Source organism: Triturus cristatus, chromosome 9, assembly GCF_964204655.1.
Source record: "Triturus cristatus chromosome 9, aTriCri1.1, whole genome shotgun sequence".
In the NCBI taxonomy this organism is placed as follows: Eukaryota; Metazoa; Chordata; class Amphibia; order Caudata; family Salamandridae; genus Triturus; species Triturus cristatus.
Window position 1 is genome coordinate 675,817,821 of NC_140592.1, and position 27,901 is coordinate 675,845,721.

Below are 27,901 nucleotides of genomic sequence, written 5' to 3' on the forward strand. Positions count from 1 at the left end.
TTCTGCTATGTGAATTGGGTTTGTTTTATTTTGCATATGTGTTTTCTTGTTCTGTGCAACAGGCAGTAGTGATACAGGTGCATTAACGTCTGCCAAGTACATATGAGATTTATGTAACGCCTTCTTTACCAGACTTGACTTTAAGACTTAAATCTGACTTTAACAAGGCAGCCAGTAAGCTCAGTGATGCTTTCTTTTGGGAAGTTTAGACTTTAGAAATGGCATGGCGTAAGCTGGAGCTTGAACAACGTCGATGATTTTGATTCTCTTGGGATCCCAGACGCAGTTTTCCTCCAGACCGCTTGGTACCATGCCGCAGTTGGGGGGTACCCAGGCTGTGTCATACCCATGTTGGTGCCACGTTAGCTGTAAGGGGTGGCCTTGCCTGTCGATCTTCTTCACTTTACCGACACGGACTTTGAGCTTCAGAACGACCCTCTCATGAGCAGGTATATTCTGTGGATAAGCTTGTGCTTTTCTAATATCCCGGGTAACGTAGACTCCGGGGCCGAGCATGCCGTTTTTAGATCGCGTGAAACCATTGCTGAGGATGGAAGAGGCAGCGTTCACAGACGTCCCATGGTACATGATGTACTCCTTTCTTCCATGACTTCTTCTTGCCCGGGACAGCAGTGGGACGGATACATCTCGGGGGCTTCCACTTTCTAAATGATGTGAGGAACCGTCCTTCAAGTCCTCGGTAAGAGCAGCCGAGAAAAGCACTGCAGAGAGTAACAGAGAAGACAGGTTTCAGGAGTTGGACAAAGGCACATTTCAAAATATATTCAATTCAATTCAATTCCAATTCTTTATTTCGGCCATATAGACCATAAAAGATGCAATGCGAACATTACAAACATTAAAACATTATTTTAAAACACATTTAAATAGAGTCCGCTCTCCCAGCGAGGAGTGATTTAAAATTACATTAGAAAGTTCAAGGGGCTTCAGAGGATTTTTTCTTCCTGATCAACCATATGGCCATAAGAAATTTGGAAACAGCGAACACAATGTGGCCCAGGGTGCTAGTTTTCAAAATCCTGTATGCCTGTGCATACTCTCTGAACCCCAGGTTCTTACAGAGCGGTGCTATCCAGTATTTTCTGGGCCTTTGGTATGCAGGGCACACAAACAAGATGTGGGGGTCATCTTCCACATGGTTGTTACAGCAGGGACATGTTTTATCGCCCCCATTTGTCCACTTGCAGGTGTATGAATTAATAGGTAGTGTGCTAAGCCTCCATTGAACATACAGTTTCCTCGCCAGGATGGGAAAAATAAAATCCATAAAAGGTTCAAAAACATAAGAATTTTTGGATTCTAAAAATCGCAAAGTTAGGGTGCCGCTATTTTGAGCGACCATCAAGTGAGCAAGGGACCTGGCTTTGTAGATTTGTGCCAGGGCTTTGCGCGAGATTGTTTGGCAGCCTCGCGCTGGGTCCTCCCACAGGACACGGAGATTGATGGCAGACAGTTCATTTTCCACAAAGGTGAGCCAGGGGATTTTGCCACTGCAGTTTAAACTCATGACATGGGTGAGATCCTCCCTATAATGATGAAGTTCGTCCGTAGACCAGAGCCTGTGCCAGAACTTCACTGGCTTTGACACAAGCTCCTCTGCAATAGGGGGGAGACCCATGTCCATTCTCAGAGGCTGAAGTGGCGTGGCACTTGGAAGGGCTAGAAGGCGCCTTAAAAAACTATTTTCCACTGTTGATAAGCCCTTCACCGCTTTGTATCCCCATAGCTCACTGCCATACATGGCCGCAGCCTTGGCCTGGGTCTTGTAAGTTTCAAGGGCCGGGCTTATGGGCTTGAAGGAAGAAGTATTAGCCACTTTCAGGATTGCACCCGACAGTTGGGATAATTTGGCCTTAGATCGTACTATCTGTCGGTCCCATGCTAAATTTTCCTGCAGTGTTACCCCCAGATATATGAAGGTGGACACCCTCTCAAGGCTGGCGGTCCCCAGGGTGGGATTGGGCCTAGTTTTGGTTGGTGGGTTGAAGATCATGAACTTGGTCTTTTCTGTGTTCACCTCCAACCCATGCTGATGACAGAAAAGACCAAATCCATCCAGGATCCTCTGGATCCCCATGGGGGATTTTGAAAGGAGGAGGGTGTCGTCGGCAAACATGATTGCCGGTACCTTCCTACCTGCCAAACAGGGGGCGTCGTTGTCCTTGACGTTTTCCAGGTGTGAGATGACGTTATTAATGAATAAGCAAAACAGGGTCGGTGCCAAGACACAACCCTGCCTCACACCTCGACGGACAGGAAACCTGGATGAAAGTTTGCCATCTTTCCCACACCTGACTTGAGCATAGTTGTTCTCATGCAGCCTGGCTAAGATGTTAAGTAGCTGGGGGGGAATTCCTAACTTTTCCAGCACCTCCCAAAGTTTCCTGCGCGGGACTAGGTCAAAGGCTGACCTCAGATCCACGAAGACCATGTACAATCTCCCCCCCTCGATCCTCACCGTCTTCCAGTAGAGGAGAACGAGGCGGAAGATCTGGTCCATGGTCGACGTGTTTTTCCTGAAGCCAGCCTGCAGGGGACTCATGATGTCATTTTCCTCCACCCAGTCTAATAGATGGTTCAAAATAAGGCGCGCAAAAAGCTTTTGGGGAACATCTATCAGGCTAATAGGCCTGTAGTTTGCCGGACTCAAAGGGGACCCTTTCTTGTAAATCGGAACTATTTCAGCCCCTAGCCAAGAGGACGGGACCGCCATACCTCCCAAAATAGCATTAAAAAGAACAAGAAAGTACGGGGCCCAGATGTCAGGGTGGTATCTGAACAAATCACCGGGTAGCTTATCCAACCCCGGTGCCTTCCCCAGCGCTAGGCGCTCCAGTGCTAGCTTCACCTCCCCCAAGGAAAATTCCAAGGCCACATCTGGAAGGCAGGGGGACTCCGCCACCATCCCTTCCGGCCAGAGAGTGGTTTCTTGATATAGTGTCCCAAAGTGGGCCTCCCAAATAGAGGGGGCAATATTGGGTTCTACTGCGGATAGCAGATCCCCTGTTCCATTGTTTACCAGAGCCCAAAATTTCCTAGAGTCTTTGGATTTGAGGGCTTCAGTCAGTTCATGCCAGTGGTTCCAATCCCACTCTGCCCTTGCGTTGGCCAGTGCTAACTTGTACCCCCTCCTAAGGGCTGCAATCTTCACCTTATCGCTACCCTCTTTAATTGCGGAAAGAAGCTCAGACTTAGTTTTCCTGCAGGTGGAGGTGTACCAAGTCGGAGCGCGAGTCTTTTTCCTTCTAGTGGGCAGGGCCGGATTGAAGACATCTGCAAGGTCCCTCACTAAGGCCTGGTGAATGCCAAATAGTCTCTCATTGTAGTCAGAGGGTCTTGGTTGATTGATGAGAGCATCCACCTCCTGGAACCTGGGGAGTGCTATGCCATAGAGGTTATTTATAGCTTCTTCTTTATCAACTAGCTTCCCCCATTTCGCCCGGCGCCTGCTTGTAGTGAGTAGTATGTCTCCCTGGTCGACTCCAGAATCGGTAGTTAGCAGCCCTATAGCAGGGGCTGGGTGCTGGATCTCCAACAAGAGGGAATTGTGGTCACTGTCTGTCCTCGGGATCACTCTAAAATCTTGAACTTTGGGCCACAGGGAAATATCTATAAAAATGTAGTCCAGCCTTGACTCATGGCCCTTTTTGTTGAAAGTACACACCGAAGGAGTGTCAGAGGGGGTGCGTCCGTTACACGCCCTCAGTGCAAAGTTCAGAGTGAGAGAGGTAAGTTGTACTGCCAACGGAGACAAAGCTTTGGGGTGAGGTGAGGAGGAAGGTGGGACTCCCCAGTGGTCATCCTCGGCAGTAAAGGTACCCTCCATTAGACCTTCCAGGGGTTCAAAGTGGCAGTTGAAATCTCCTCCCATCACTATTTTCAAGTCACCTGGCAGTTGCCCTAGAAAAGATGAAAGATCAACTAGGGTTGGGGATTCCTTGCCCACAGCGACTGGTCGAGAGTAGACGTTAACAATAGCCCATGTACTTTTACCAGGCCATCTGAGGAGCACACACTGAATGTCCTGTGAAAGTGTATCCATTCTTTCCACCTGACACCCAATGTGGCTCGCCACCCAGATTGCTAAACCTCCCGAGGGTCTCCCCCTCCCATTCGACTTTGCCGGGATTTCAAAAATGTCATATCCCCTCCTAAGCTGTGGTGCCCTAGCCCATGTCTCCTGGAAGAGGAGGATGTCACTTTTACTGACCAAAGTTTCCCACTCCGGGGTATCCACCTTACTTAAGATGCCAGCTACATTCCAGGAAAGGATAGTCAGGCCGGGACCTTGAAATTGCGGACCTGCTTCACTTGGTGCAGACGGGATGTCATGTGCAAAATTACCCAAGTCACCCAAACCAGTAGTAATGGGCGACTGGGTGGGTAATTCAACAAGCTCCACCAATTGCGTTGTAAGAACAGTTGGTGTGTTTGGTGGATCCTCATCTAAAACTTGGATGCTTCCCAGGGCGGTCCCCCCCTCATTTGCAGGGGCCAGGGACCTTTTTTCATTTACGGGAACAGATGTACCTTCCCCCCTGAGTGTAGACCCATAGGCAGAATTTACTGGGTGTTGTGGAGTGACCCCCCTTATTGGTCAATCTACTTGGTCCAGGCAGGAGAATCTATTCTGATGGACAAAATTGCCATGGGCGGGCAGTGTGTTGTGCTTGGGTCTGTACCGTGAACCATCTACGGCGAAGCCCACTCTGGTCGAACTCTGTTCCCTCCCCACTACTAAGTTGGAAACATTTGGGTAGAAGTGTGAGAGGGACACTAATTCTATGTTGGACTTATCCGGCCTTACCAGCCAGTTACAAATGTAAGGGGCAACCAGTGGGCTTTTAAAACTAATTATGATACAGTCCCCTACCCTGTTTTTGGGGGTGATTCCGATCCATGGGATCCTTCTGACCATCAACACATCACCTTTGATGTTAGAGGGGAGGGGCCTGTTAATATTAAGCCAGCTAATTACCTTATTACGGAGTGAGTCCTGTGGCTCTCTGGTGTCGCCAGTGAGCTCAGGAACTCCCACCATAATCGCTGTGTGGGGCACAGCCTCAGAGGGCAGATTGACCGCCCTGCGCCTAGTGTTGGGGCTAGTGGGGCGACCAGTATGTTCATTATTAACTCGCCCCCCACTCGTTGGAAGGGGTAGTGTTGGTTGCTTAGATCTTCTAGGTGCAGGGACAGGGGGCCTAGACATTTGTGAAGAGGGCAGTGGGGGAGCATGACTACCTGTAACACTGTGTTGTGCCCCAGCCGGGGCCTGTATGCTTGTTCCAGCAGTAGATGGTCTATTCCCTACAGATTCCCGGGGAGCCGTCTGTGCACTTGGACCCAACCCCCTGCTAGGACTATTCCTGTTATGTGCGTTTTCTATAGCCCTGAGTCTAGCAGCTATGGAGTCCAATTTTACAGACAGGGGCTCCAACAGGCTCCTAAGGATGTCCCTAAAAGAGCCAATTAGAGCCTCTGCCGCATTAGGAGGATTTCCACCAAATATGAACGGCCCGGAACACCCAGGTACCACTGTGGCTAATGGCGAGTCTGGTTGATCAGACCCAATTCCCGGGGAAGTAACCACGGGAGAAGCCGAAATGTCTGAGCTAACATCTAATGTTGGGTTGGTTTTATCCACTTTGGCCCTTTTTGCCCCTCTAAGCTTCCTTGACCTTTTCCTTTTCGGAGGATGGTCCACTCTACTGCCTACGGGATCTGTTGGCGCTGCAACTTGCCCTTCATCCTGCGCCTTAGACATTTCCGCACAGTTCATATACGGAGTGGTCTCCACCACCCCCGAGGGACGCAGAGACTCGCTATCCCTCAGTAGATTAGATGGGGTCCTAAGTTGTTGGAGGACTGACTCGATTGTCTGATCAATGCTATCCATGAGAGATAGATGGGTGACGTCAAGGGGTATTGGAGTACTAACATCGATGGAAGAAGAGTCCGAGGGGTCCACTGAAACTGACGCGTTTTCTAAGTTTACCTCAAGGAGAGTGTCTGATACTGTGCGACCTTTGCTAGCCGCAGCACTGGTCTTCGGAAATAATTTTTCCAGTGTGCTAGAGCACTGTTGGGCAGCCTTACTCCTGGATACTCTAGTAGCCATGGCGAGAGGAACAGTCAAAGCCGCAGGCTGATGGAGTATGGAGAAGAGCCTTGAGACAGGGACAAAGTTAGAGGGGGGGCCCGGTCCGGTCTCTGCCGGCCTCTAACGGCCTAAAACGGCCCGCTCTTTGCCCGGTCTTCGCCCGCTTCCTCGTCCGCCCGCATCCCGCGTACGCGTTCAAGGCGGGGTTAAAGTAGAGGAGGAGAGAAGGGGGCGGGAAGAGGAACCAGGTGCGCGCGGTGGACGGCGCAAGCACTTCTGGACCTCGCAGTCCCGCTCCCTATGCAGGTGGCGTCTGAAGCACTCCCCCAGCCGAGGTGACCGAGCCGAAATGCTCCCAGGCCACGCAGAAAGTCTTGGAAAGGGCTCCGCTGCTGATAGTGCCCCTGGCACGGCCAAAAACACTGTCCACAATTCTTCCCGCTACACGAGCGGCACCCCATATAACATTTTGGCCGAAATCACAGTTTAAAATTGTGATAGTTGCTGGCACAATTATCACAGTGAGATTATCACAGAAAGATTATATTTTCTAAGGGGCTTATTTACAAACCTGTTGTGCCACCGTCGCGTCACTTTTAATATGGCACAAAATGACGTTCCAATGGCACAAGGGGCTTGTAAATAAGCCCCTTCGTATTTAATATTGACATGATAGTGCTGTACTACGGGCAACTATAGAAACTGTGGGACAAGGATGTACACCATGCTTTAGTTTCAGTCTACAATCCATGGCCCTGTGCAATTAGGGCTGAACAGGGTGCACATTACCTTTCTTCACCAACTCTTTGGCTTGGTTCTGTGTGGTTGTCTGCAGAGGGGCTGAGGGTTAAACTATCATTCGTACATATTATCTCTGTGGTGTTGATAGAGCTAGATTTCTCAAGATTAAGCATTGCTCTGTTTTGTGTTTCAGACAGACTGCCTTTAAATTGGCACACAGATTTTGGTGCAAGTGAAAATACATGGAACATGAAATATTAAATAAGGCTAGTCAAATGCTTTTTAAAAGTGGCACTTTTGTTGCGTGAAAGGCAAAAAATGAGGCCTGGTCAAATGCTTTCAGTCTGAAATGCTTGTGCTTATTTTTGCAGTGTAGAGAAACTCGTGATTGCAGTTTCCTTTTTAGCTTTGAAGATAAAATGGATGTGTTCTCTCCTCCCAGTTCCTTTCCCCTATAATCTACACTCCCTGTTCCCCTCTCTAGAGACTCTAGCTTTGTTGCATATCTAGACAATGCATATTCAGTTCATAACACATCTTTTTATAATGTGTATTAATTAATCAACCAACACTACACGTGGGGCAAAAGCATTTTGCATGAAAAGCTATCTAAAAGATTAGAGCATGTTGATGTATTAACTGTTGGCGCTTTGAACATTTGCACTGGTGCATGTTTATGCTATGTTGTATATTGCACATTTTTGCATGTTGTGCACAACTAATAGAAAAGCTGCGTTAAACTAATAGCTTTTGCTAGTTAATAACTAGAATGGGGGAGGTAAACATAACAGATTTTATTTAATAAATTAATACTTTTTTGTTGTTTGTTTTGTTTTTGGCCTACCATAATATGGCTGCCTGGGAATCCAGCATGGCTGAGAATTGTACGGAATGAGAGAAGCATGCGCAGAACCAGCTTGCCTCAAGTGAAGACACATGGGCCAAGGCCACAGTGAACTGTACATTCTTGTTATCGTGCCAATGTACCACTGTGTGTTGTAAAGTGTTATTCCTGTGTGCTATGTGAAAGAGAGACAGGAAATTGAGAGATACATTTAGTTGCAAGAAATGTTCTTACTGATACATGTCATGTATCTTGTTCTTAGCATTAAGCCCCTATTGTCAGAACTGAAATGGGTTGGATTTGCAATGAGAACAGGATGGTGAGAACCTCATGTCACCTAGGCTAACCAATCACAGTGCGAGTTTCTACTGAAACTGCAACATTATTAGTGTAGTCAGCCAAGAATTAGAGTATAAATAATGACCCCTTAGGGGGCGTGTCAGCTTTAGGACTAGAAGAGAAAGGAGGAGAGAGGAGAAGGAGCAGATGAGACCAGACATTATATGGGAGAGGTACGTGAACGTCGCGGGTTCAGTCTGGGAGGAGATTGCATCCGAGGAGAGACAGAGGGAGGTGGGGGTTCTTGATCATATGTTTTTCAGAGAGTCCTTGCACGTCATATTTTTGGCAAGGCAGATCACATTCCTCTGTGGTCTTGTGAAGGTCTGGCTGTCTCTCTCTGTGAAGCACAGAGAGGCAGATTGAACAGACCAGGGCAGAGAGTGCAGCTGATAGAACAGGTTTAGATTGAGATGCTAAAACTATAAGTTAATGCTTCGACTAATTAACTAGTTTGAAAAAAGTTTTATTTTTCTTATGCGTTTATTTCTCTTTATGGGAGATTTTTGCCAACTATTAATTATTGATTAGCCTTGCAAAACTCACTCTTGAATTATATTTTTCCTGAAACTCTTTAAAGAGTTCTGACTGACACTGAATTAGGGGTTTTTCCTACCTTATGGAGTGCTTTCTATGCAACCTATAATATGTTTGTATTAATTATATTTTTCCTATTTTCAATTATGTAACCTGATTGATATTTGACTAATGAAAAAAGGGTCAGAGAACCTTAATTTTTAACCAGAAAATAAAACCCATTAAAAATACTCACAACTTGCATTTTTGATTATCATGTTTATGTAAAGTCTCCTGGAGGTAATACACGGTGGCAAGGGTCCAACACCTTTACAGCGGTAAATTAGAAGTAAATGAGGTTTTGCATTGAGAAATTACAGTGAAATAACCGCTGGATCAGTGTCGACCGGCACTTTGTAGTAAATGTTAGTTATCACCAGATAAGAGCACAGAATTATTCCCTCCACACATTTGCCACTAAAAGGAATGGGCAATAATTGCATGCTATTGTAATTAATATACATGTTTGGAACAACGGTATCCCCTACTAAGGCAATGCAGCATTCTAAAATGTTATTCACTTCTGATGCGGTCTCTTTTGGGGTGCATCACAAGGATAGGGGGTGCAGTCCTCATTTTCCAAGCCATGGCCGTTCCTCTAACTATACCTTTGCCTTCTTCTCTCCTCCCCCTCAATTTACCCTCCATTTGCTCGCAAGAGGAGAAAGACAATGGTTAAGACTGTTGTGTGAGTGAGTTAGAAGTGTTTGGAACAACAAAAGTTGGCCATGTATGCCAAGGCTGATGATTCACTGTCCCTGTTACCTTGTGCGCTGCCCCTTAGAGAAAGTTAAAGTATACAAAAAAGTGATGGCTGGAATGCTTGAATCTGAGAGAGACTTCTAGCCACTGTTTCCTTACCTTAGAATAACCCCCAAGCATCAGACTGAATCCAAAAATGTTTTCATAAGCAGTACTCCCCAGGTAAGTGGCATCGTTCTGCTCTGCGTGGTGTCATTGGCGCCGGAAGTGGTGTGAATGCTGCCTATATAGGTCCCACCCCAGTGTGCTGACATCAGTTCTTTTCATTCCGTGCCAGTCAGCTACCCCCATTCACTTTTTGACTGACCACTTTTCAACCGTTTGTCAAAGTTTTTGAGACTTTGTCCACTGGTGTGCAGGTTGTCCACCAGAAAGGCAGGATTTAAGCCATGCGGCGCCTGTCAGCGACAGATGTTGGTGACGGACCCGCATTTGGTCTGTCTAAGGTGTCTGGAGTGTGACCACGATGCTGATAAGTGTGAGGACTTTAGGGAGTGGTCCCTCAAGCTCCTCATTTGCACGGCGACGAGCAACTCCACGATGCTCCAGTTATCAGTCATGAGAAAGGTCTTGAGATTGCTTGTGAAGTCAGGTCAGACAATCGTCGGTCCACAGCAAGTTGTTGGGAAAGTCAGGTAAATGAAAAAAAAATGAAATTTAAGTGGTCTTCGAATTCACTGCGAAAGTCTTCAGACAAGTCGCTGGGCCGTTGGCACTCGAGGCCTAAGTCGATGGCGGTGCCTGCGCCGTCTCCACACCTTCCTAAGTTTCTGGGAGCTGGAGCAGCCACCGTCTAACTTAAGGAATTTCATGAGGCCAAGTACCTTTTATTTGGGTAGCCCAATCCCTCTGGGGTGCCCTCAGGCCCCACGGGTCTGGGAGGGGCCCCTGATGGTCCTACAATGGTAGGTTTGCCCCCTGCATCAGTTAGACCCCCAAGGATCCATTGACAGAGTGACCTCAACCTTCCCTGGCACCCGCTCCAGTGCTGACACCCTCTGCGCCACTGACGCCCAGTGGTGGTGCCGCCCCATCATCATTCCCTACTCTGATACAGAGCAAGGCAGGCGGCATCTGACGCTGGCTCCGCTGCTGACCCAGTGGCTTATAATTACGACAGGCCAGGACTGGTTGATGACTTGGAGGGGTCAGCAGACCCTTAGGGATACCAATTAGAATACCTAGTATGAGGATCTGGTTGATGCCATAGGACTGGACACCTCCCCAGACACTGGCCTTGTCTCTCCCCTACTGTGGCTATAGAGGAGGGTGCCTCATTCACATTGGTGGTGCAAAGGGCAGCTGAAATCCTAGACCTCAATGGTAGTCAAGATGAACCTCTTGACGGAGGTGCTTCAGCCGGGATTTTCCCCTACTGAGCTATTATTTCCATCCAATGAAGCCCTTACTGATGTCCTATTCGGAACCTGGGCCAAGCCCTGAACAGGGCCTCCTGTACACAGGACAATTGCCCGCCGCCATCGCCCTGCCCCAGGGAAACACAGTTTCCTCACCCAACACCCATTCAAAAGCTTGGCGGTCCGGGACTCCACTTCAAAAGTTATCCCCGGCGCATTCCCTACCACTCTAGTGGATTGGGAATCCAAAATGCTGGATGCCTTCGGGAAGAGGAGGTTCTCTTCTGTCAGTCTGGCATTGCAGTCTGTGAACACTGCGTGCCTCTTGGGACAATACCCCCATACCTTCTGCGACTCGGTTGTGCAAGTGCTGCCCACAGTCTCAGAGGAGGCCCGAGCCATACTCTCTCAAACAATTGCTGATGGGAAGAATGCAGCCAAAGAGGCTTCCAACTGCTTCTTTACACACCCAGCAATCCCAACCAGCAAACCACTAAATCATTTCATGGCCGAGGACACGGTTCCCACAGACCACGTGAAACAGACAGTCAGAGGTTGAACCAGTCCACCACCCCACCAGTGTCAGCCTCTAAACTCCTTTAGTACGCCCTAAGACCATCGAGGGCATTCAGTGGGAGGCAGGATGCACCACTGGTGGTCAATAACATCAGACCGTTGGGTTTTGTTGCCTGTCCAAAGGTGCTACTCCCTCTACTTTGCCACCACTCCCCCCCACCTATGCCACCTACTTACGACAAGCTGAGAGAGGGCTTCCTCTCCTTGTTCTGTCAGGAGGTGTTAGCTCTCTTGGTGAAGGGAGCTAACGAGAAGGATCTGGCATCTGAAGTAGGTCATGTTTGCTATTTCCGCTACTTTCTGGCGCCCAAGAAGGAAGAAGGCCTTCGTCCTATTCTAGACCTGCACCTTCTCAATCTTTTCTTGAAAAAGGAGAAATTCAAAATAATCATGCTCCCAAAAATCCTCTCTGCCCTGGACCCAAGAGACTCAATGGCATCACTGGACTTACAGGATGCTAAATTTCACATCCCTGTCCTGTCTGCCCACAGGTGTTAACTGCAGTTCACGGTCGGCCAAGTTCACTTTCAGTATGCCGTGCTCCTCTTCAGCCTTACCAGCACCCCTCGGGTGTTCATGAAAGGGATGGCAGTGGTCGCAGCTGATCGGCGAGGGTCAGGAATTCCAGTCTGTCCCTACCTCGATGATTGACTGTTGAAGGCAGGCTCACCCCAGGCAGTCGCCTCCCACCTTAAAACTACGGGGAACCTTCTGCACTCGCTGGAGTGAACTATCAACCTGCCGAAGTCACACCTGACTCCTTCTCAGACACTCCCTTCCATCTGAGCTGTTCTGGACACATTGCAGTTTCAGGCCTATCCTCTTGAGTGGCGATTCCATGTCATTCAGGCTATGATTCTAATGTTTTGACCTCATTCCCGGATTTCATTCAGACTGACTCTGTGGCTGCTGGGTCTCAAGGCCTCCTGCATCCTTCTTGTTACACATGCCCATTGGTATATGAGGACTTTGTAGTTGGACCTGAAGTTCCAGTGGGCACTGCATCAGGGGAATCTCTCCGACATGGCCCAGATCACAGAGGAGACTGCAAAATATCTGCAGTGGTGGCTAATGAACCGCAATTAGGTCAGTGGCAGACCCCTTCCCAAAGCAGGCTGTCTATAGTGACAGATGCATTACTTCTGGGCAGTGGTAGCCGGGTCTGGTGGCTCAGTTGACTAAAGCAGCCACTGCAGGGGCCTGTGTTCGACCTCACAGTCACAGGTTCAAATCCCGGCGGGTCCACTCAGTCTTTCATCCATTTGAGGTCGATAAAATGAGTACCATTGAGTTGGGTAACAAGAAACATTTGTTATTCAGTGCCAGGACACCTTCAGGTAATTGTGCGCTTTACAAATACACCATTTATGTTATGTTATCTGGGAGAGGTGGAAATCAAAAGATTCTGGCCTCCAGCGGAATCCAGACTCCACATCAATCTGTTGGAGCTCCAAGCTATCTGGTTGGCATTGAAGGCCTTTCTTCCTTCGATCAAGGGAATGCTGGTTCAAGTATTCATGAACGACACCACCGCCATGTGGTATTTCAACTAACAGGGAGGTTTGGGGTTTTGGTCCTTTTGTCAAGAGGCACTATGCCTCTTGACATGGGTAGAACATCCGAGCATATTCCAGGTGGTTCAACATGTGGCAGGTTCTCTGAATGGCACAGCAGACAAACTCAGCCATTGATGCTTAGTGGATCACAAATCCAGAGGTGGCGCAAGCGCAAGGTCATTACCAAGAACGGGGAGAGCTTGGTTAGATCTGTTAACCTTTGTTCTCAAGAAGATAGAAGATCAGTAATAATCAGGCCCAAGTCATTGTTGTGGTTCTGGATTGAGCACAGAGAGTCTGCTATCCCAAGCTGTTCAGTAGAAGCAGCAGTCTCCGACAAGGCTGCCTCCTTGGGAGGATCATCTATCGCAGCAGTAGGGTAGGTTTCTGCACCTGAACCTGAAAACACTCCCTCTTCATGCGTGGAGGTTGAGCAATTACAGTTAACAGCTTCTGACCTTCTGCCCAAAGTCTGCAAGGTTTGTGGCATGGTGTACAGACAGACAAGTTGACCTTCTTCTGCACCCCTTTCCCAAGTTCTATTGTTCAATCTTATGTTAGCCCAGTAGGGCTCTGCTTTGGACAGGTTGAAAGGCTATCTTTCTGCCATCTCAGTATTTCTGCCGTTGCCAGATTGGCGATCCCTGTTCAAGTTCCCTATTATTCATAGGTTTCTGAAAGGCCTTCAACACATGTTCCCACCAGCACCCTTTATTATGTCACAGTGGTACCTTAGTTTAGTTCTCACATTTCTAATGTGTCCTTCTTTCGAGCCTCTTCATAACTGTCCACTCGGGCTCCTCACAATTAAAACAGTCTTCTTGGTAGTGATAACATATGCCCAAAAGGTCAATGAGCTACAGGCACTATTGGCACATCCTCTGTACCTTACCATCTATCCAGAGAAACTGGCCGTCCGAACTAGGGCATCCTTCTTACCAAAGGTGGTAACTCCCTTTCACGTAGGCCAGTCCATCACTCTGACTATCTTCTGCGCTCTGCCTCACCCCTTTAAAGAAGAGGTCAGACTCCCACGGTTGGACTCAGAAAGAACATTGTTGTTCTACCTTTACCATGTAAAAGAGTTCTGGGTGGATGATCAAATCTTTGTGGGCTACGTCTAGACCAAGAAAAGGAGGCCAGTGCAGAAACGGGTTCCTGTCCTGGATATCTGTCAGGCAGCAATGTGATCTCATTGCAAACGTTTACGAAGCACTAATGTCTGGACAGTCAGATCCAGCTTGACGGTCATTTTGCCCATTCAGTTCTACAGGACTTTCCAGTATATTCCGGAGCACAGCCCCATCTCCGAGGAAGTATCGCTTGGGTATCTACTGTATGGTAAGGAATCTGCGGCTAGAACTCTCAATCAGATGAACAACGTACTTACCTTAGGTAACACCTTATCTGGTACAAACTCAATCTAGCTACAGATTCCTCACTGACCCACCCATCCTCCCCACTCTGCGGACGGATTTCAGAGTTAAGGGTTGTTTCCCCTTTTAGGGGCCCTAGTTTATCCACCAGGGGTCAGTGTTCTTGGTGGCTCTGCGCTTCTGGCGTGGAAAGTCATGAAAAGAAACTGACGTCAGCATGCTGGGGTGGCACCTATATAAGAGCTGCGTACATCATCATTACATCATCACAAGGAGGTGTAAATCTGAGGCAGCCCCATAAACCAATGCCATGCAATTGTAGGTGTTAAAATGGCGAAACGAGGGAAAATACTTTTATTTCTCCTCGTTTTACTTTTCTAGAAGAGCAAAATGCCAATAATGATTGTTTAGGTGCAGGAAGGTGTCCTTTCCTGCACATAAACAATCATTAAATAATGATGATTTGCTACTTATATGTGTGTTTTATTCTGCAGCACACATAGAAGTAACAAATCGCCATTAGTCACTGTTTATGTGCAGGAAGGAAAACCTCCCTGCACATAAACAGTAATTCTCCGCAACACAGGCACCCTTGTACTATGGTGCAAGGGTGCCTGCGTTGGCAATAGGCAGCTAAAATTAGCACCAGCGCTAGGGAAAAGACAGGGGTGCACCGTATTCTCATCAATGCGGCGCATCCCTGCATTTTGAAAATGTTGGAGAGCCGCACTGCCAAATGTGGCGCAGCTCCACGCTCCGACATCTTCTCGTAAATATGCCCCAGAGTGAGGCTCTGGACAGTCCGGTAATGGGCCTCAATAGGGCCTGCGACAAGGGACAACATACCATCAATCTTCAGGATCATTGTCACCAATGATTACGTTTTCATATCATAGTGCCATGCCTACCCAGATTCTGAAAGCTTGTGTCACTGTATCGATTGATGTTGCATATGAAATGGGACATGCTCCTTTTAATTTTGATACAGGGTAGGCCTATTCAGACTGCTGCATAGGGGTCTACACTTCCAGCTCCTTGTGGAATGCTTTACACTTCAAAATTATCTCATGGAGGGGGAATTAATGCCATTGTACTGGAAGATCGATGGATGGCATGACAACAGGAGAGAAAGGTGCACATGCAGAAAGATGGGCACTCTGGACTCACCGAAGAGCGTGGCAATCACTACCACAAGCAACTTCATCTTCGTGCGTGTCTGATTCTTCTGCCACAATATTGCTTCCTTGAAAGGTCTGAAACGTAAGAAAGAGAAAGAAGACATTTTACTCAAGGAAATGTGGTTAGGGGAGTTGGATTATACTTTTACCATACAATGTACGATAATCTCAAACAATGGGCAATCCTCATACCCGGTGAGATCAGACGAGCTATCACAGCAGAAAGGAGCACTTGGGCCCAGATTCCCAAAGGTTCATCACCGGGTTAGCATTACCTTTGTAACACTAACCTAATGCAAAACTCTTTGGGGGATTAACTAGCCAAAGCTAATTGGCATCCGTGTTGGTTTGTATGAAAAAAAGCAAAGCAGCGCAAAATGCTGCTTTGCATTACTTTGAGTCAAGGGGGTGTTACATGGGTGGCACATTGGCGTTCCCATGCAACCACCAATGTTTTTTGACGCTAAACCCTATCTACTAACATTAGAGGACAGAGTTTAGCACCAAAAATTACCACCGCTGAAAAGCAGGCGTTAAAAGGAGAAATGTTTTCATTTCTCCTTGCTTTTCCGACTTTGAATGTGTGCTGCCCTGCACAGCACACATACAAAGTAGGAAAAGGTTTTAAACTTGTCTAGCCGTAGTATTTTGTACAGGAAGGGTCCCTTCCTGTAAAAAATATATGGTAGACTCAGTCCCGCACCCTAGCACTAAGGCGCTAAGATGTGTGCGTGGTGCACGGCAGCAAAAATCATCTCTGTGAATATGGTGCTCTCCTGCTCTCTCCCTGTTCCGCCATGCAGCACAACATTTGTGGCTGCTGCGTTGCATTCCATGACTCCTTCGAGATTCTGGGTCTTGGACTGCAGTAAAGGAAAAAGACACCCGATCTGGGGTGCAAAGTATGCACATTTTTTACAATTCTGCCCCCAATCAGAATATTTTTTCAGTGAGCATTGTCTGTTTTCTTCCCTGGTATTTAGCTCCTTCCGGGGTCCTCTGTTTCTTACTGTTCAGCCAAGCATTCTTCACAGAAAACTGCATTTACTTTTAAGTGTTAAAGGTCCTAGGTGGAGGAGCAGAGAAGAAATATAATCTTTGTATGATAAGTAGGTCAGGTAGGATTAAAGTTGGCATGGACAATGGTCCAGGACCAACAATGCTAGTTGGTTCAAGGCAACTTGTGCTATGGGCTGTTCCTCATGCGTAGGGATTGGCACCTCTGGGCCCAGCAGGTCCTGGTACAAAGGTTCACCCCAATCCAATATGTACACTAGGGAGTCCACAATCTCTATAGAAGCAGAGACAGGGAAGAGTCTACTGGGAACTAGAGGCCAGATGTGCAAAGCACTTTTCTGGTCTTAAACCCTTCAATTCCCAAAACTACATAGATTGTGACTGCAAACTTTTTTTTTAAATGTACAAAAGCCCTTTTATGAGTAGGAAAATTATTAGTATCTCATAAAAAGGTTTTGCAACCCTTTCTGAATTGTAAATAGAAGAGGCATGAAAGGAAATTCACCTCCTATTTGTGATTTGGAAAGGTATCTTCAATTGTTTGTGACCATAAAAGCGGTTGCAACCCGTTGATCAGTAACTGATCCCCAAGTTGGGATGGATACTAATTCACAAAGATTACTAGATCTGCTTCCCCCTTAGGAGGAGTGTCAGTGGCGCAAAGGAGAAACATTTGTTTTTAAAAGCAACACTTGTGTCTTTAATGAACACAGGCTACTTTTAAAATGTTTCCGGTTTGGGAAAGCTCATGCAGTGACAGAGGTCTGCTGTCCCTTCAATGAAGCCCCGATTGTGGCCTACCTAATTATTATTCATTAGGCAGGTCATTTTGTGACTCTCTGTGAATGCACAATTTGATATGTGACATATTTGTACATAGGGCTCACTGCAAATTGCACCTCCCAGGTTTGGAATTGGAATAGTGCATCCTCTCTAAGGCCTTAGGAGATGGACCATTGGTATTAGGACTACCAGCTGGGAGCCCAAATGTGCCAGGGAATCCATGTAAATGTAAATTGTAGATTGATACTTGTATAGCACACTACTCACCCGCAAGGGTCTCAAGGCGCTTGTACGAATACCGCTGTGGAACCCATCCTGGCTTTCCCTGTGAGGTGTCCACTCCTGGGCACCCCCAAGGTGGAGGCCAGGCATCCTTAGCGTTGTGGGGGCCGTTGTGGAGATTAAGCAAGCTATTGCCCAGAGTTGCAGAGTGGGACTCCATGATTGGAATAGGCACCGAGGCGAGAATTATCAGGTCCGTGGAATTTTGAGCCCAAGACCCACCGAGGCAGGGAATTGAACCCTGGTCCCGGGCCAGACCTCTGCATCAGGGTCTGCCGCTCTAACCAGTGAGCCACACTTCTCCACATCAGGTATATCAGAGGAAGAGAGACAGCAGTGCCACATACTCCTTGTTGCAGTAAGCCTCAGAGTCAGAATAGCCTTCCCCAACAGGACTGGTGCTTCTCCTTTTCTTGCAAAACATAGAAATCAGACTTAACTAGAAGGGAAGAGGAGAAGTCAGAAGAAGAGAGAGGGGAGTGCCCAGGCAGACTGTAACTGTACACACAGGAGGAGTTGCACTCAACTGTGAAGCCTTCAGAGTCACCTGATGGGGAGGCCTGCAACCTCATTGCGTCTTCCTTGAGGGCCTCAACCTCACGGTCGAACGGGCCTGCAGCGCTAGCAAGGAGGAAAAGACTGGTATGACCACTTGGTGCAAAACTGCCTTAAGGTCTCCGCATCCAGGTGGGGAACTGAGCTTGACAGTGCAAGGAAGCCTCCAGACCAGTGGATGTTGAGCCCAAGGGACCTTTGCCCATTAGTATTTCATGCTTTTTTCTGGACCCCAACAACAATCCTTGACAGAGGGGTCCGTTGGGATGCCTATCTACCTAAGAAGGTGGAAGGCCATTCAATACAACACCCTTCACTTTCCTGCTGACCCCTTTCCCTGATGACAAAATCCAACATCTCTTAAGGAGGTCAGAGCACTCTTATTCTGCTTGCAAGCCAGGTACTTCTATATGGGCACAGTGCCAATGGTGGCACAAGTAGCACCGTGGTGAATTGGATTGTGTTTCCCCAGACACGAGGCGCAGGAGCTATGCAGGCAGAAGGAACTATTTGCATGGCTTGTAACAAGAGCGCATAAGGTACCAGAAAGAAGTTGGAAGTGTACAGAAAGAACAGCAAAAACAAATGTAGTCCTTAATAGCAAAAATCTGATTTTAATCCTCATCATGGAGTGAAAAAGGAAAGTGGAAAGAGCACGTATACAGTGAGGGCTTGGTTCACAAATGTAAACTTACACTGTTATGTAAGTTTACTATTTTTTTGTGCTTTTCACAAACTACAAGTTAATCGTAATTTTATGACTGTGGAGGCTCTGCATTCGGGAGCAAGAACCCCACACATCAAATGATAAGACATGCCTACATTTATATGTGCAGACTTTCCACCATGAGTGCAGAGTCTCTGCAGTCAGTTTGTGAATACCACAAAAATAGTAAACTGACACAAAAGGGTAAGTTTACCTTTGTGCATCAGTCCCTCCGGGATTTTGGGGGTTCTGGCACATTCTCCCAATCACCATCCCATCTAAAATCTAATTTTCCAAAGCACTAGAACATAAACGTATTTAAGTGCTATACAAAAAAATACAGAAATGCTTTGGAAGGTTCTGGAATCAGCTGTCAGTCTCTATTTATACCTCTTTTTTTTTATAGTTTTTTATTTTATTTGAGCAGAATCTTAAAAAGAGAGGAACATTTCAATCTTCAACCATGATTAGCATGAATTCCAATTCACAGAGTGAGGGCACAGTTTGACATACAAAATATACACAAAAAAAGAGAGGGAAAAAATATACCTTTCATAAAAAGACAACTTAAGACATTATTAAATGCAGGCGATCTAGAAAGCGAAAGTTCATTACTAAGGTTCCATGAAAGTGCATAGACAGACTGGAGTTAAAACATATTCATTACTTCTGTTCCTTACAAATACAATATAGTACATAGGCAGAATCCATACCAAAGTGCATATAAAGTTGAGTTATATTCATTACTGTGGTTCCTGCAAATACAGTAAAGTGCTTATGCAGAAGACAGTAGTAACCAGATGCCACAATCCATCATGATCATATTACATAATAAAATGGAAATCACTTTAACAATAAAGTGAAATAAGGCAACAATTATATTTTGATGACACTAAAGTGGATCACCAACTCGGGCCTGTGACATAGTAAAGAACTACTGCAGCCCCAACCTTAAAGATGTAACATAACATTCACCGTAAGGGGATCTCGGACTATGCTGTACCACAGAACCCTGGTTCTCGATTAAATCAAAATACTGCCAGGAGGCATTTAATTGCTTTAAGCCCCTGGTCCTCTTTGCTCAGGCTTCTTCAAATTGCTTTGTTCTGATCATTTTATTAAATCATTCTTGATACTCAGGAACTCTGCAGGTTCACCACATTTGCAAAATCAGAGAACGGGCTATGATAAAAACAATTGACAAAAACCTCTGTCCTGATTATGCTAAACTCAAAGATTGCCTATATTTTAAAAGACCGAAAAGTACCAAAGTAGGATCTAAATCAATTGTTAACCTATAGCCAAACTTAAAACCGTGGACAGCTGGAACCAAAAGAACATTAGCTTAGGGCAACAGTAGAACATGTGTAGCCAGTCCCCTTCACCCTGGTGCTTACAAAAAAAGCAACAATTCTCAAGTGCCGGAAACATTCTATTTAAGGCTGCTGGAGTGTAATAGGCCATCCAACGCGAGAGGAATTACATCCTTTTGAAGTTCGCCACTCTCAACGACTTATAGCCTAAAAGTGGCATGGTCTGCCAATCTCCCTCTGAGAAAATGGCAATGTGTTGTTAACCAAATTTTATGTAAAATATTTTAATAACATTTGGTTGCACCTCTGAATTCCATATTTGCCAATGCAAATTCCCTATCCCAACCATCCAAGACCTAAAGAAAATACTCAAACTAGAGTGTGAATCTCAAGACTAGGATCGAAATGTTGAGCCCTAAGAAAAGATAAGATCTGATGATAGCCCAGGTTAAGTTGCGGCCCATTCACCACACCAAGCAGAAATCTCGATCCATGTCATCCATCTACTCTGAAGAAGAAAATGCCCCAACTCCCTGAACTGGGAATAATCCCAAAAAATAACAACAGCCGGGGAAATTATGAAGCCCATATGCCCTAATTCCTGGAGTGTGAGAAACATCCAGCCTGAACAAACATTATTAGAATGATATGTACTCAAATGTCTGACACTTAAATCTAGTAAAAGCTTATATCTGTTTTTTTCTGGAAATTTCAGAACCTTAATTTAATAAAAACTGGCAATTGGTTGCCTGCATCATGCATCATTCTATCAAGAAAAAAAGACCTAATTGTGCCTCTTCCATCCATGACCCTTGCACACAAATCCGAAAGGGCCACCTGATAGTAGTTTTGAAAATGGGGAAGGGCCAAACCACCATGTAAGGTATCCAGCTAGGGGGTTTTATTATTCCAAATGAAGTACCTAAAAAGCACATCTAAATCAGCGAAATAACGACTTTTGACTTTAATGGGGACATTACAGAAAAGAAACAGCAACAACAGGAGTACAGGTATCTTTGTGAGCCACTCTACCGACCAAGGTGAGGGGGTACAAGGTCCATCTATTGACGAGCCCCTTTATTTAATAAAACATGGGGAGATAATTCAATTGAAAAAGCTTTGAATATTCTTGAGGGTTGTATGATGTTACAACGCATTCCGTTGCAACGCATGCCTTTACCACACATGCGTTACAACGCGAATGCCATTCCCACGCATAACCTTTACCATGAATATTCCTTTACCACGCATATTTTTACAATGATTTTCATTGTAAATTCATGCATAGTAAGGGAATACTCTTGGTAAAGGTTATTCCACCACCCCTAAACCCTTCTTACAAATGCCCCTCCCCTGCCCTTCACCCTAAAATCGGACCCTTGTGTTTTTAAAAAAATCTAAAATTCCCCTTACCTCTCCTCGTTATCTCTTCTCCATGAACTTCCTTGTTGACGTAGCACGTCGTAAAGTGGAAACGGAAGTGTCTTTCCGTTTCCTCTAATGACGTTGATTGCCTCCCGATTGCCTCTGTTATCGGTACTTTATCAGGTGCGTTTTTTTGTGGGGGGGACACCCCCCATAGCACCCTTTTTGAATTTTAGCCTTTACCACACATGCCTTTGCTACGTATCTCGTAGTAAAGGTATGCGTGGTAAAGGGTATTCGTGTTAACCACACATGCGTTGTAATGCATGCGTGGTTAATGTTATGCGTGGAAACGGCCGTGTTGTAATGGCCGTTTCCCATTCTTGAGTGACATATACCACAAAATACCGAATCAGCATCTGATCTCGGGCTTGTAAATAGAGAAGGGCTGGAAGAGCATCAACAGAAGAATTAACCCCTTGAGTGCCCATGACGAGATGGTCTCGTCATGGGCCGCGGTTGCGCTGTGCCCATGACGAGACTATCTCGTCATGAGCCCCGCCCGCTAATGAAACGCCCGGCACAGGGCGTGGAAAGGGCGGGGCACTCAAGGGGTTAAAGAACAGAACTTCTGTTTTTCTTGGATTGATTTTTTACCCTCCGATGTCCTTAAACCGATCAAATTCATCCAAAACCTGGATAATATTGCCCTTTCTGGTTTCAAATAAAGATTAGCATCATCGGCAAAACATTTGTTCATACCTGAAAGATGGGCCTCAATAGCCTGGGAAGACCTAATCCTAATCGCAAGAGGCTCTATAAAAAATGTAAATAAAAGAAGCAAAAGAGGGCACCCCTGACGGGTCCCCCTCTATATCGGCAAAGTGCCTGCTAGATGGGAGTTGACCAAAATTTGGGCATTGGCTCGATGGTAGACATTTGATAATATTCTGAGGAAGTGAAGAGGAAACCCAATTCTTTCCAGACCAAAGAACAGTCCAGTTTGCCAGATCAAGGGCTTTTTCCACATCTACTATAATATTTGCAGCCTTTGTCTGGTTAACGGAGAAGAAATCCTTTGCCTAGATAAAAAGCTGATATTTACAGCCATCAGTCAGCCAGCCACAAAACCTGCCTGGGCTCTCTGAATTAAAACCTCTACAAGCTGAGTAATACAAGTTGCCCATAATTTCATAAAGAGCTTATAATCAGTGTTAAGAAAACTAATAGGCCTGTAAGAATTAACATTTTCAGGGTTCTTACCTTTTTTAAAAAGCTGACGATAGTTGATTCCTTCAAATAAGATGAGATTACACACCCATCTTTAATATTATTGAATAACTCAGTCAAGAAAGGCAACCATTCAATGGTGAATATTTAATACAATTCGGCTGGGAAGCCATCATTGTCACAGGCCTTGTCGTTAGGACTTGTGGCTAAGGCATCTTCTATCTCAGTGAGTGAAAAAGTATTCATAAATTGACCTATTTATTCCTCAACAAAGAATATTTTAGGGAGTGGAATGGGCACATCTGACTGCATTCAAACAGAAAATGGAAGAGGACGTTCAAGTGTGAAGGTGAAGTAAGTAGTCATTTTGAGTTTCACTACCATAAATACATAGTTAAGCAAAACTTCATCTCTTTAACCCCTTGTGTGCCACGCCCTTTCCCCGCCCTGTGCCGGGCGTTGCATTAGCGGGCGGGGTTCATGACGAGCTGGACTCGTCATGGGCACAGCGCAACCGCGGCCCATGACGAGTCCAGCTCGTCATGGGCACAGAAGGGGTTAAAAATTAAATTGACCAGCACCCAGATTGAGGGCACCAGAGCACAAGCTTAAGGGGTGAGAAAAGAAAAGAGGGCAGCATGAAGTGTCCCGTCCCATAGAATATTGAAATAAACAATCACTCGCGCTGGCTGAAAAAAGAATGACCGTTCAGAAGAAATATTGGCATGTGCCTAGCCCCACAAAGGCATCATTCTGAGAGCGGCTGTAATTCTGCCATGCGCGCAAGTGGGTGGCTGCACAAGAATGGGAATTTCAAGTAGTATGGTAATTTCGCACAGATTTTCTGTTTTTCCCCAGCGTTCATTTCTCCTTAAATGTGTGATCAAAAATTGCACTATTTCTGGAAGAAAATCTGGTGTTGGTGGTGATACCACATTTCAACCTGCAGAACCCGAAATGGGGAGGAAATATCATACCGAGGGATACCAAATCAAGATTACTTTTGTTTGATATTGCTGGTCCTGGAATGAAGGCCTAAAACGGGTTTTGAATACTAAATTAATGCCAAAACAGCAGTGGATGGACAGAATGCAGAACAATGTCATATATTCACCCCAGTACAGAGACCTGGGCCTTAATCTATCGTTTTTTTGCTCAACATGCCATGCCATTCCAGTTGAAACCCAGCCATATGCAAATCAGTCTTGACCCTGTGCCTCATGGGAACAGTCCTCCCTAGGACCGGTTTCGGGGTTTCACCCCTCTTCAGCCAGGATAGCTTGATTCCAGTGGCATGGAGCGCACGGGACTCGCGTCTGAGCATTCCCGTCCCACTCGGGGTGACACATGCAAAAACAACAGTTGGTGGATAGAATGCAGACCAATGTCAGACATTCACCCCAGTACAGAGATCTGGGCCTAAATCCATCGTTTTTTTGCTCAACATACCATTCCAGTTTGAACCCAGCCATATACAAATCAGTCTTGACCCTGGGCCTCATGGGAACAGCCCAGCCCATACTGCCAAGCCAGGTCTTCCCTGGACCGGAAACAAGCATCCTAGGACCGGTTTCAGGGTTTCACCCCTCTTCAGCCAGGATAGCTTGATTCCAGTGGTATGGAGAGCACTGGACTCACGTCTGAGCATACCCATCCCACTCGGGGTGACAAACGCTTTACTAAATTAATGCCCCCATTATAATTACGAGATTTTTACTTTTACCTGGAGTTTTCGGCTACCTTTGGGTGAAAGTCCAGCGTAAAATAAGGATTACCACGGAATTGAACCCAGAATTACCAATCCTTCTGGTAATTTCTCGTTTCTTAGTGGGCCTTGATGATACAACTTCTAATGGGCAAGATTTTCCCCACCGTTGGAGTCAACAGTACCTCCTGGGGTATCAATAATTCCAAGGGGTTGGTGAAAATCCATCCCATTTCACGGGCCACTTGTAATGAGGGTCCCAGTGTAAAATTTTAGACCCTGATGAGGAACAGTTGATTAATGTGTCAATAGTTAGCAAGACAAAGTGGATTAAGGATGTTTTCCAGAAGGAAAGGACTGTATTTATTTTAAAATAGGTGCCACCGTTCAGCAGCAGAGGAAGAGCACATAAGTAGACGAAAAGAAAGGAAACGAATGAACGAAAAAGTAAATCATACAGATATCAGAGGAGGAAGATTTAGAATCAGTGTGGGTGAGAAAATGTGAAAGGGCATCTTTTAAACAGAACAGGGCCTTATTTATGAAGGCCTACGACACTTGTACGCCGCCGTTGCATCACTTTTTGTGACGCTGCAGCAGCGTAAATAATGCTTAACGTTGCGCCATAATTACAAAGTGACGCATCTAAGCAGATGCGCCACTTTGTCAAGGCCTACACTACATTATACCTGTGTCAGGCACAATGTATAAAGGGTGGGCCTTCCCCCACAATAAAGGGTCGTAGAAGTGGTGCATTAAAATCTATTAAATTTCAGTGCGACACTTCTAGGACACCACTAGGACTGACGCAGGCCCTTTCACCTGGGGCTTGCCCCATGTAAAAGGACACATTACTGGAGTTACGTCTATTTTCAGACACACCCCAGCAATGCGTCACTTTTACGCCTACAGATACGTTAGACATACTGACGTATCTGTGAATCCTTGTGACATGGAGCGCCATACATTAAATACAGCACATCCATCGTGTCGCAAGGAGGGTGCACTGAAAACTGCTGCAACGTTGTTTTGTCACAGCTATGCCACAGTTTTCATAAATGAGGCCCAACAGTGTTTAGCGAAGAATCTAATACTACTTAACTTGTTCAGGTGGTGGGCACAAGCTCTAATATTTGTGTATAGGGATTGATTTTTATCATCAGACTTTGAGCCACAGCAAGAGACAAAGGGAGAAAGAAGGAGGAAAAGAAAAATAGGAAATCAGAAGCAAAGTTAGAAAGGAGGGATGAGAATAATCTACTAGAGATAAATAAAAAGAGAGGAAGCGTTTTGAGGTGAGCGACAGTGGCATGTGGGGAAATTAAGATGAACCCCCCTTGGTAGGCAGCACACCCAGTATTTGGCTGGCTCCTAAGAAAAGTGTTGCCCCATGCACTTTTATATTTATTTGTCTTTTTTATTGCAAAAAGCACTTCTGATACATTTTACTTGGTAAAACACAGTGGGGGAAATTTAACAAATCTCCCCGCAACGCAGCCTCCCGTGACGCTGCGCTGCCTTGCGCGACATGGAGGGAGCAGGAGAGCGCCATATCTTCAAAGATATGGCTCTCTCCTCCCCTTTTCCTTGCGCTGGCGCTGATTACAGCTGCTGTGCACCACGCACACACCTTAGCGCCATAGCGCTAAGGTGTGCGTGTGTGGGACCAGCATAGGTTTTGTACAGGAAGGGTACCTTTCCTGTACAAAATACTATCCTAGACACAAGGGAAAGCGTTTACCATTTTGTATGCGTGCTGCACAGTGTAGCACGCATGCAAAGTCGGAAAAGGAAGGGGAAATTAAAGCACTCTCCTTCCTTGCGCCTGGTTTAAAAAGGCGCAGTTTTCTCACGCTAAACCAAATCTACTGTTTTTAGTAAATTGGGCTTAGCGTGACAAAGCCTGGGTGGTTGCATGGGAACGCCCATGCACCACCCTTGGCACGCCCCCACTGTGCAAAGTAACGCAATGCGCTGCTTCGCATTACTTTTACGCTATTTCCAGCGCTAAACAAGTTTAGCACTGGAAAGTTAATTAGGAAAAAAGATTTTGCGCCGTTTTGCGCCACTTTTGTGATGCAGACACGGAGCAAAATCATAGTAAATCCCCCTCAAAGTATGTCGGGAAGAGCTCGAAAAGTTATAGCCAAAAACCAACTAAATACAGTGAGAGGGAATTCAGTGACGGATGGAAGCACAGAAGCCCCTAGCAGAATGATGTCAGACAGGGCAGCTAAATGAGTCAATTTCAGCCGAGGTGAGGCTGGCAGCAGGATTAGGGAGGACACTCACCTGAAAGCAGGAGGCTCGAGAGAAGACCTGCCACCAGTTCAGTGGAAATCCATGGGAGCTTTATAGGCAGAGCCCAGCCCATTCCTGTTTGAAGATGCAATGTTAAATAAACTACTCAATGCTTACACAATCGAATTTTCTTGGCTGTTGACCCATTAATAATGATGTGATATTTCGCTGGAAATAGATAGTAAAAGTACACACAATCGCTTTATCGCATTGATAAAATTCCCGTAATCGTGCCTACTGAATTAGTGTCAGTGTGATCGGATGCATAGTGTACACAGCTTACTTTCTACAGGCTGATTAAACTTTTAGGGCCTGACAAGAGTTGTGTGGTCATTCTCCAATTCCTGCAAGAAGTGCTAAGTCTAGAAGAGAGCCCGGCAATGGAAACTCTCCAATCTTACGGATAGTATGCTGAGAAGATTCCACCAGTGCATGCTGTTATGTTATGTTAGGCTGTAGTAGTCATGTAAAGCCCCCTGGCACCTATCAGGTCTCTTGGCGTTAGGGAGCTTGCCAGATGTAAATGGCTAGACTTAAAAATGAATTAGACCCTACTTGTAATGTACCCAGAAATAAGATGCTTTGTATATTTGAAGTGGTTTTGCATATGATCAAGAAAATACAAATAAATACATTCCCAAAAAATCAAAAAATGAATTAGACCCACTGGCAGAAGGGAAGAGTTTTAAGTTTCTTGCTAGACAGCAGAAGAGGTGTCAGTTTGCATTGCTCCGAAGGAGGAGAGGCCCAAAACTAAAATGGAGCTACCACCAAGGAGGAAATCCTAAAGCATGGAACGTAAAGGATGATAGAGCGCTCATAGCAGAGAGATATGGAAAAAGTGTATCCGATTAGGTTTTGATTTTAGAAAATTGAAAGAACTGCAGGTTATGTTATGTTATGAAAACTTATAGAGAGCAGGTACAGACAAGGGTTTCTTGGCTTTGTGACAACCAGGGGCCATATTATAGGAGTGCCCAGGGGGCACAACGGGCATATGCACCTGCTTTGCTTGCTACCGGGGCACTTGTTATTACAGAAGGGGCCGCAGACTCTTGTGCAGCCCTTTCTGTAATACTGAAAGCGCTGGCGCACATACAATGCCAGGGCTTCCTCAAGACAGCTTTCCCTCATTTGCATGGGGGCGTGAACCTATGCAAATGAGGGAGCCCTTTGTCTCTGCGCCCGCACCATATTAGAGACGCGGGCAAAGACAC

The 27,901-nt window shown here is 46.0% G+C and overlaps 1 protein-coding gene across 1 annotated transcript; it reads right to left on the reverse strand.

Annotated features, from left to right (window-relative positions):
* On the reverse strand, positions 1-26,750 carry LOC146798478 (uncharacterized). Its single transcript, XM_085625742.1, has 3 exons — positions 26,676-26,750; positions 15,417-15,502; positions 1-722 (listed from the first exon to the last, which is right to left on the reverse strand). Exons 2-3 carry the CDS (start codon positions 15,451-15,453, stop codon positions 181-183), a joined length of 579 nt encoding a protein of 192 aa, XP_085481868.1. The 5' UTR covers positions 15,454-15,502; positions 26,676-26,750; the 3' UTR covers positions 1-180.
* Positions 26,751-27,901: the final 1,151 nt, after the last annotated feature.